The sequence below is a fragment of the Entelurus aequoreus genome, linkage group LG05 (assembly GCF_033978785.1).
Source record: "Entelurus aequoreus isolate RoL-2023_Sb linkage group LG05, RoL_Eaeq_v1.1, whole genome shotgun sequence".
NCBI classification, from domain to species: domain Eukaryota; kingdom Metazoa; phylum Chordata; class Actinopteri; order Syngnathiformes; family Syngnathidae; genus Entelurus; species Entelurus aequoreus.
In genome coordinates, this window is record NC_084735.1 from 47,154,316 (window position 1) to 47,165,597 (window position 11,282).

An 11,282-nucleotide genomic window follows, 5' to 3' on the forward strand; every position below is an offset into this window, starting at 1 on the left:
CGATAAAGTTCGCAACTTTTGCTCGCTGATAAAAAAAAGCCTTGCCTGTACCGGAAGTAGCGTGGCGTCACAGGAGCTAGTATTCCTCACAATTCCCCATTGTTTACAATGGAGCGAGAGAGATTCGGACCGAGAAAGTGATGATTACCCCATTAATTTGAGCGAGGATGAAAGATTCGTAGATGAGGAACGTTACAGTGAACGACTTGAGAGGCAGTGATGGACGTATCTTTTTTCGCTCTGACCGTAATTTAGGTACAAGCTGGCTCATTGGATTCCACACTCTCCTTTTTTTATTGTGGATCACGGATTTGTATTTTAAACCACCTCGGATACTATATCCTCTTGAAAATGAGAGTCGAGAACGCGAAATGGACATTCAGTGCCTTTTATCTCCACGACAATACATCGGCGAAATGCTTTAGCTACGAGCTAACGTGATAGCATCGTGCTTTAACTGCATATAGAAACAAAAAAATAAACCCCTGACTGGAAGGATAGATAGAAAATCAACAATACTATTAAACCGTGGACATGTAAATACACGGTTAATGCTTTCCAGGCTGGCGAAGGTTAACAATGCTGTGCTAACGACGCCATTGAAGCTAACATAGCAACTTAGCAACGGGACCTCACAGAGCTATGCTAAAAACATTAGCTCTCCACCTACGCCAGCCAGCCCTCATCTACTCATCAACACCCGTGCTCACCTGCGTTCCAGTGATCGGCAGAAGGACGAAGGACTTCACCCGATGCGTTTGGCGGCCCGGAGACGTAGGAAGTTAAGGTGAGGTCGGCGGCTAGTGCGGCTAGCGCGGCTAGCGCGGCTAGCGCTCCAACAAAGTCCTCCTGGTTGTGTTGCTGTAGTCCGCTGCTAATACACCGATCCCACCTACAACTGTCTTCTTTGCAGCCTTCATTGTTCATTAAACAAATTGCAAAAGATGTCCAGAATACTGTGGAATTATGAAATGAAAACAGAGCTTTTTGTATAGGATTCTACGGGTACCATAACTTCCGTTACTCTGACTTCGTCACGCGCATACGTCATCATACCGCGACGTTTCAGCCGAATATTTCCCGGAAAGTTTTAAATGTCACTTTATAAGTTAACCCGGCCGTATTGGCATGTGTTGCAATGTTAAGATTTCATCATTGATATATAAACTATCAGACTGCATAGTCGGTAGTAGTGGGTTTCAGTAGGCCTTTAACTTCACAGTAAATTACTGTAAATGTTACTGTGAAAATAATGCGTTTTTAGCTGAAAATTTACTTTGAATTTACAATGAAAATGTTTACAGTGTGTCCATAAAAGAAAAAAAATCACCACATTTAATTGATCTTGTTCATGACTTTACAGACAATACATTTAAATAGCATGGAGTGCGAGGTCACACATTGCTCAAATGCAAACAAATACAAAATAAAAAGTCCAAATATTGTGCATACAGGAAGTCATACATGATGTATCTTTATGAAAGGCATCGACTCGGTTGGGGTGTATAAAATATCTGAAAGTAGAAATTTAAAAAAGAAATAATTCCGACCCTGCGATGCAATTAACAAATGTTAGCCAAGTGATAGTGATAGCCGATATCATGTTATAAATATGTTCGTGTTTTGTACACACATGAAAAAAACAATCACAAACATATCAACAGGTGTGTGAATAAATAGCAACATCATCTTTTAACATTATAGACATTTTCTAATTACAGTAAAAGAAAGCGTTATTTACAAAAATATACTATATGAGCGGTTGCGGGAGGGGGGTAGGGGGGCGGCAGCTGCACTATAAAAGATGATCCGGAGAGCAAATATCATCCTCGATATCAACATCGTCGTCGTTTTCGTCCAGCAGGTAAGTGTTCGCCTCCAGTGGACCTTTCAGACCATCCACGCTCTTCTCCGCCGATTCGCCCTCGCTGGAGTTGTCCGCGGATCTGTCCATCTCTCCCGGGCTCGTCTTGCGCTCGTCCTGGGCTTTTCTCACCTGCTTCTTGTGCTTCATCCGCCGGTTCTGAAACCACGTTTTCACCTGCGATCGATACATCAAATACATGAACGATACAGTCCGTCGAAGACATGATTCTGAGTCAAAGAAATATACCCAGAAGTCATTGCAGAAAATAATAAAGTATTTTTCATTTTTATTTTAAATGCAGGAATTTGTAAGATTCATACACTATTTGAATGCAGTGGGATTAATAAAGTATTTCTTATCGGATATTTACATGTTCATTATTGTCCTTATTTTACGTCTCCACACAATTTGTTCCTATTGTATCATTCATTTTTGGATTGTACTTTGATCCTTATTTCTGACATCATTTTTTCCTCTTGTCACAAATGTTTTTTTTTAATGTTTGCATATTAATATTTGAGTTTCTTTTCTCTTTTTTATGACTTGACTTGTATTACTTATAATGGGATTACACAAGTATACACTATATTGTCCTTTAACATCGATTCTTATTTTTTAAATTATTAAATCAACAATAATTGCAGTGAATGTCCTTTATTTAAAAAGTACAGATTTTTTTCACTTAAAATATTTCAGATTTTGATACACCTCATTGTTTTTTTTTATTTACACATGCATGTATTTTGATCTTTATGTCTAACATTATGTTTCTCCTTATCATTAATTAATATATATAAGAGTGTTTTTAAAAAAAAAAAAAATTAATATTTTAGATTAGTCTTTTTATTACTTTATTGCAATGGTTTTACAAAATATATTGTCCTTTAACATTGCTTTTGTAAAAATAATAATAATAACAATAATAATTACAGTGGATGTCACATATTTTAAAAATCAGTAACGAGAGAATATATATAAATTACGGGAGAAGTAAAACAAATATAATTCAGATATATTTATGTGTTTTATAGCTTAGAAAAATAGAACATGGGAAATATGCAAAATATGGAAAAAATACAAATATAATATGAAAAATAAATATATAATGGGAGGACTACAAAAAAATTATATTTCAGATTTTTCAACACCTTTTCCTTCGGCTAAAATATAAACTGTGCTTCTTCCTATTCCTTTTTGGACATATTGAATTGTGCAACTGTTTCGTAAAAAGAACATACTGTTAAGCATGTCTGAAACAATTAAACCATATTTTATATTATGCAGGCCCATAATACACATTGTCATTAGTTTTAGATATAATAATTAGATGAAACACTGGGTCCAATGAGAGTTTATAAATTGGTTCTTCAGTTGTACCGAATCTGACATATTTTACAAAAATATGTTCATGTTATTTTGTTTTATATAACATTTGCTGCCATAACACATAAACATGGGGTTGAGGTAATAACATGACGCAAATTAACTTTCACCTGAAGAACACAAAACTTGTATGTGCCGATGTGAAAGTGTTTTAATAATAAACATAATAATAGTAATAGTAATTATAATGACAATAATTATAATAATTTCAAGGCACTGGAGTCAAGGTCACCATGCAGAACTTAAAGGCAGCATAAATAAAGCTAGCAGCAGAGCAACAATAGAAAAAAAGGGGGGGGGAAAAGCAGACAAATGCAGGAGACGCGCGCCTGCCTGCAGGTGAGTTTCGTACCTGCGTCTCGGAAAGGCTGAGAGCGGTTGCCAGCTCCACTCTCTCCGGCGTGGACAAGTACCGCTGGATTTCAAACCTCTTCTCCAGGCCGGAAAGCTGCGAGTCAGAGAAAACCGTCCTGGCCTTCCTGCGTCTGCAGTGCTTCCCCGGTAAGTCTGCGTGGTGCTGGAACAAGCCCGGTATCTGCATGCCTGCAGCCCGGGGGAAGGGAAGCTTAACTCATGTTGAATATGCATAATGCCTTAATTGCATAGTCAATGTATAATATTTTTTCAAAGTGTCAATTTACACTGGGACGAATGTTATCGACATGTGCATTCCGTTTGTATTCATTTTTATTATTACTATAAGGAGACTTTGTACTATTTATTTTTGCATGCAGGTGTATTTTTTTGGCATATTTATGCAATTTACAAAACAAATATATTCTGGCGGTGTCAGTTATGTGCATGATTTTTTCCAGACACAATATAGCTCATACACCCCAAAAACACTACAAAATGTTAAATAAAAAAAAACAAACCTTTTTTTACCAAACAAAAAAAGTTCCTAAAATGTAAGCTTTACTATACTATTCTATTCTTGCACCAACTTATTGTTCCTATTGTTCTTATTAAGATTAAGTAATGCGTTTTTAAAATCAATACATGGAAAATTAAAATTAACATTTTAACCTAACACATTTTTTAAATAAAATATAAGCTTCACAATTGTATTCTATATTTCTGCACGAACGTATTGTTCTCTGTTTTTTTGTACATACACAATAAATCTCGTGCACCCTAAAACAATACAAAACGTAAATTAAAATATTTATTTTCTGAACAAAAAAAGCTCATTAAATACAAGCTTTACTGTGCTATTTTATTCCCGCACCGAATTTTAACTTATTGTTCTTACCAGATGTAAAACAATACATCTCCAGTACGCCAAAAACAATACAAAATGAATTGAATATATATATATATATTTTTTATTTTTTTTATTTTTTTTACCAACCGAAAAAAGCTTCTAAAATGTAAACTATTCTATTTCTGCACCAATTTTAAAGTTATGTTTATTAGTAATGAAAGGAGACAATATAAGTCGTGCACACCAAAAAACAATACAAAATGTAAAATTAAAAAATATTTTAAAACATTTTGTTTACAACCAGAACAATAAAAAGCTCCTGAAATAAAAGCGTCACTATGCTATTCCATTTTTTGCACCAACTTTGAACAGTTTTTATTTCAGACACACTCGTAAAAAAACCCCCAAAAAAACCCATACAAAACGAAAACATATTTAATTGCGTTTATTTTATTTTTCAAGCCAACCAAAAAGTTGCTGTATTGTTCTTACCAGACGCGAAGAAGTACTGGTGATGCTCTGGCTTGTGGAGCGGATGGTGCGGATGCGGGGCCAGTATCGGCGTGGGCATCAGCGGGTATCCATACTCCAGGATCGGCATCCGAGAGGCCAAGGAGCCGCAGAAGGGCGAGGGGATGACTTCTCTCAGCGGCTTGGGCTTGTGCAATAAAATGTCTTCTATAAAAAAGGACGTCGACCTCTGCGTTGGCGCCACACTTGGGTAATTCATGCTCATAGTTCTTTTTCAGAGGTATATTTGATCGCTTGGAAATAAGTTTGTTTTTTTATGGGCTCTCCCGGCGTGTCCAGGTCCGAGATCCGAGGGAGGACAGATTGTCATCAAGTATTTATTCTGACAGGAGTGGGGAAATTGATTTAGCCATCAGCCAATTAGAGCGCAGGATAGGTGGGAGAGACTTGGCTAACCCGCTGTTAGCTCCTATTGGCTGGAATTGCGCACTTGGTGAAGCGGTGATCAACCAGTGAACGCATCACTCATCCCCAGGACTTCAAATGTTTGCTGATGTGCATGTTAGAAAACAGCCATCTTACATTCAAAATATGCACTTTTATTTTTATTTAGTCCTGCATGGTTTTTAGTTTTTAGTTTTTTTTAAAGGGTCTTTTTTGGTGTGAATTTCAGAATTGAATTGAATTTAAGTAGTGTTTTTTTCCAAATAAATTGGAATTAGTTATATGCAGTCCTTCTTCATTCTTCTTCTTCAATCAGGGGCGTAGCACAAAATTATGGCTCCTCAAGGGCCCTCCATCCCATGCTAAATTCAACATTGCGGCCCCAGACACACCTGAAAAAATATTGCATGGATTTGGTTGAAACCAGTTTTTTAAAACATGTATAAACCTTATTTAGGTTTGTTCACTGTATAAAAAAAAATAAAAAAAAATGATTTTACAACATTTTTCCCCAGCAAAATACAGAAAAAAATAATAATAATGAATTCGATTTATACAGCGCTTTTTTAGACACTCAAAGCCATCATTCAATACTCAACATTCACACCGTGATGGTGGTAAGCTATTTGTATAGCCACACAGGTGCTGACGGAAACGTGGCTGCTAATTTGCGCCTATAGGCTTCGCTGACCACCAACAAACATTCATTCACATTCATTCTCCCAGTGCAAGATGGGTGAAGTATCTTGCCTAATTAGGACACAACGGTCGTGACTAGGAAGCTGGATTCGAACCCGGAACCCTCAAGTTACCGGACGAACACTTCACCATCTGAGCCACACAACCACTTTCCCATATACGGTAAATCAGAATTTACGGTCACATTGCAACAAATGACTGTAAAAATGACGATATCCTTGTATTTCACAGCAATTTTTGTTATTAACAGTTATTTCACAGTCAAATACTGTAATCATCGTCCTCTGTAACATCACAACAAATGACTGCAAATTCAAACTGATTTGTGTCTTAATGGGTTCCGTAGACTATGTTGCACCGAAACCGAGACAGTAATTATTTATTGTGAAGTTACAGTGTAGTTGTCATTTTACTGTAATTAACCGTAAAATCAAAACTCTGCTGTTACAGTAAGTTTCTGTAAAGATATTTGATACCGCAATTGTTCATGTGAAAGTAATTTATTTTTTTAGCTAGGAATTTGCTGTGAATTTACATTGAACATGTTTTTGGACATATCCTAATAAACCCTTTTAATAATTTGGTTTTGTTTAAAAAAAAAAGAAAAAAAAAATAGTTACTTTCGTCTACTGAAACAAATGTAATATAAATTGGACAGAATACAAATATAAATTATTATATAACCTGTCATTTACTTAAATATGATTATAAATCTGTCAAGTTTTCCTTTATTTCAGAGCGTAAAGTAGAAATGAGGTGATACATATACAGTATATTATCAACATCATAATAATATACACCATCATCATTATGACTATATTATTATTAATGCATGGGAGTTATGTCCCCTGTCTGTAAAAGCTAGTAACACCTGTTTCTACCCTTAATTGAGGGTCCTTGCAATGACCACAGTCGTGTGCTATGAGATGCAAAAAGTGAAACTTGCACATAACTTTCTCCTATGCTGCCACAAAAAAATCATTATATTTCTTCTGTCACTTCATCCTTGCTCCAAAAAGCCAGTACTGTGTGTGTGTGTGTGTGTGTGTGTGTGTGTGTGTGTGTGTGTGTGTGTGTGTGTGTGTGTGTGTGAGCTTTGATGACGATATGTCGTCTATGTTGAGTGACGCGTTCCAAGTTCGGTTTGCTGCTCCAGGTGGAACAAACCATTTTATATTTTTTGCTAGGGGGTGTAGGTAGTCTTAGACACTCTTAATATGATTCAAGCAACCTTATAATTGAACTTTCACAGCCACAATAATTTAGAATGAACATTAATGAGGTCTTTTAATTAAATATGAAAAAACAACCTTCAAACTTTACTAAAGCCTAAACCCACGCGCTTGCTACGAATCCCCACTTAATCCCTCCACTTCGACGCCGCTGGCTCCAACAAGTCAATTCCTCCCAAATTGGCTGTAATTGTCGGTATTAAAATCTGCCAGAGCACAAGTACCGTTCCTGTGCCCATTTACGCACCAAAGCTGCCGCTGTAATTTGATGATACGGTGTTGTCGTCACATTTCTAATCAGGCCAGTTAATGCAAAAGTGTCTTAATTTAGCCAGAATTCAGCCTGCAATACAATTAGGCAATTAAGGGAGATATTAGAGCGGAAGCTGTAATCCTGACGCTGCAGAGGACAGGACTTCCATTTGATCAGATGGACAGGGAACAAATTGATTACAGAGGGATCAGAGCGCTGGGTCGTTTTCTACAGCTTTCACTTTAAATATGCATATTTGCAACTCAGGCGACCTTTAGACATGACGAAGGCAGAACTGATTGGAACATGCATTTAACATTTTCATGACAGTATTTTACTGTGAATAAATACTGAGAAATCCTGGTGTACTAAACGGAAGAAAAGAGCTGTCGACGCAGATGGAAGCACTACACTCTCCTGTGCACCTGGCTGTGCATCAATAGTGCACACCGGGATAACAAGTTGCTTTAGCAAGGGGATTAGAAAGTAAATGGATCAAATGTTGATGAATCGCCTTTAGGATCCATTCTTTCGACACGGTTAAGTAGCTTTGTGGCAATTTCATTAAGTGAAAATTGGAGGCAGCGAGAATGCGTCACTCCTTTAAGTGGTACATTCGGATCACCTGATACACCATCTGTGGTGGTGATCAATTAAAAATAAACTATTTTTAAACATATATTTGTGAGGAAAACAGATTTTGAGGAGATTATGCACAATCGTGGTTTTGGGAAGCTGATTATGTGCCACATATTACATTTTTCTTCATGCACATATGCAGTAGTATGCACAAAAGGCCGGTGACATCTTTGATTTTATTTATTTTTGGTTACTGTTTGTATGACAAAAATAAGAAATGATGAATAAATAAGTAAAAAGTAAAGAATAGGGGGTCTAACAACAAATCGATATATCGATTTATATTCCTTAGACTCAACTATATCGATCTGTGCTCGGCAAGTTTGCCCTCCGGAAGATAGGTATTGATCCAAGATCGTTTTAGAAGGGAATTGATCGATTTTTTTTACACTAGAAAAAGGAAAACAACCATTTTCTACCGCTTATTAGCACTTTTAATGATAATGAAGTTATACCTTAAGTCTATTTCTCTGTCCGTCAAAAAAAAATGGCGGATAGCTACGGTGGTCGAGAAAGGTCGTAACAAACACAAACGCCACACAAAATATCATAAATTACAACACAAAACTTTCAGCTACAGCACGATTGCAAAAGCCACAACAAAGACGAGCGACACAACGCAAACATTTTAAAGCCGAAACACGACACTAAGCCGCAAAGGTTGCTGCCGACAGTACGGGAGAGACAGCGAAACGAGTTACGGCAACGCACCTGGCTTCCGGAACACAATATGAAGCGACAACACAACAACTAACAGCCAAGGAAATGTCATTTCATGAGAAAGCAAATAAATAGAAGAGATGGATGAAGGAGGCTATGGAAATTAGGAGGCAAGGGGCCAACACCATCAACAGAAATGAGGAGATACTACTTCACCGGCGACACCAGGGCGGAGAACAGATACTGTAAGGCCGACCTTTATTTAGCAGGTATATCTACTCTTAAAATGTTGGTTACTGTAGTTTTATTGAAAATTGCTTGAATGTTGAAAATGTGAGCAAAAAATGCTTCCTTTTGTTAATTCAACCTAAAGTGTTGGTTGCACTTTATTCAAATAAGATGCGAATGCATTGGCCATTAATTGTTGTTGGCTTGCTTGTTTGTGTCCATAATTCATTTATACCTAATTCCCTTACAAGAAATAACAGTAATATAGGACGCTTCACCTGTAGTGTCCAACATACAGTATTTATTTCACACTGCTTGATTTGTTTTGCTAAAAAAGTTACTGAATCGATTCCTACTCACTGAATCGTTTTGGATCGTATCATTTGAAATGTTACTGTAAAAAAAAAATACATGAAACTAGCATTCATTTTTTCCAGTCATAATACATCAAAGAAAAGGTTGAACATGTATCTAGATCAGTGTTTTTTAACCAATGTTTGGCCGCGAGCGCCCCCTAGAAGCCGCCAATAAATATCTGTTTCTCAGTTGTGGTCCATATGGGCCGCAGTGGTACTCAGTTGTAATACACTTTCCCACCACTTGTGGCAGTAATAACTATATCAAACAAACAGAAGAAGACTTGAGCTAAAGTCATAGAGAAGTTTCTTAAGCGCAAAAATTATGACTAAAGTGCTGAAGCTGTATTTTCTTTTGCATTTTAATTTCATTGACAGTTTATTTACATATTCATTGTTAATTTAGTTTATTTATTATAGCACAACATAATTGTATGTCAATTTAATTTCCTTCTGTTTTATGAGTTGCTTGGTTGGCACTTATTTATATATTTAGCCTGACCTAAGCTTAAGGTTTATGTGTTGAATAAATAATAATCTTTGTGATTAACCACATTATTTCATATCACTTGATAAGGTTGTAAACTGTAGGTTAGATATATATTTTGATTACGATTAAAATCAAAAGTATGACTACTAATTCGGTGTTAATATTTGAGTGGGTCCTGAGCCCATCTGTAGTGGAAAAGTTGCACCCTAGAGTCAAAAAGGTTAAGAACCCCTTATTTAGATTATACCACATATTCTTACAAACGTTCCGAAATGATCAAACCCCCCCAAAAAACACACACATACAGTTAAAACACATGATATTGAAAATTCAGCAAATTAGAAAAATGCTGCAATCACATAAAAGATGTAGGTTGAAAGACAAATTAAAATAAAAATCCTGCATATGTAACCAAAAAAAAGGACAAAAAAACCCAACCTAAAAATAAAAAGCATGCATGAGAGAAATGCTGTAAATTCACGAAAACAAAATGGAGTAAAGCTACCAGAAATAGATTGCAACCTTTTCACAGCGCTAACTTTTTAACTTTATAGCTTTATACTATGCCTGGACATTACACACACATTAGTTTTGTTTTGTAGTCAGCTAATGATAGCAGATTTAGCAAAGCTTAGCTGCTATCATTAGCAATCAGTGAATGTATATTCTATCCTTTTTTTTCTTTCCCACATTTAAAACACTTCCTTGTGGTCTACCGAACATGTAACGGTTGTTCTTTGGTCAAAATGTTACATAGATTTTGTTTTACAGACTATATTCAAGCAGCTTTCTGACTGTTTCTTCAGGATGTGCTGTTTTGTAGGCGGTCTTATTTACGTGCCGAAGCCCTCCTACAGACCAGGCCCCCCTTGACTGCGTCTTCTCCCCGTCAGCTATGTTGTCATTTTTAGTGCTTCCGTAATGAGTCCACTGAAAGATGTAAGTTAGAACCATACACTACTTTTTTTTATTAGAAATTAGGATTTTTTTGCATGCGTGTGCATGTACGAGCCAGTCTGCCCCACAACGAAAGGATAGAGAAAAATAAGGAACTTACTGACTACAACTTTGGACTACAACTGAATATAAATGGCGGACTTGTGCAAAGCTCTTTGGGTAAACCTCTACCATATAAGGAGATATCCACCGACGTAAGTAAGGCAAAATATGTCACTAAAGTCTCAAATTCCAAACTTCTTGTCTGGAGCAAGTTTAGAAGAAGCCAAGATTGTTTTATAAATATTTCCGCAATGCTTTCATTAATTGCAATATATTTCCAGCTACAGTAGGAAGGGGATTCATACGGCCCCAACTGGCACGGTTTACCTTTTGATTGATTGATTGAAACTTTTATTA

General features: G+C 36.5%; 1 protein-coding gene across 1 annotated transcript; it reads right to left on the minus strand.

Annotated features, from left to right (window-relative positions):
* Positions 1-1,551: 1,551 nt before the first annotated feature.
* Positions 1,552-5,265, minus strand: bsx (brain-specific homeobox). The gene is made up of 3 exons (XM_062046421.1): positions 4,947-5,265; positions 3,603-3,793; positions 1,552-2,041 (listed from the first exon to the last, which is right to left on the minus strand). The coding sequence occupies exons 1-3, from the start codon at positions 5,188-5,190 to the stop codon at positions 1,796-1,798; spliced, it is 681 nt and encodes a 226-aa protein (XP_061902405.1). The 5' UTR covers positions 5,191-5,265; the 3' UTR covers positions 1,552-1,795.
* Between the last annotated feature and the right edge of the window lie 6,017 nt (positions 5,266-11,282).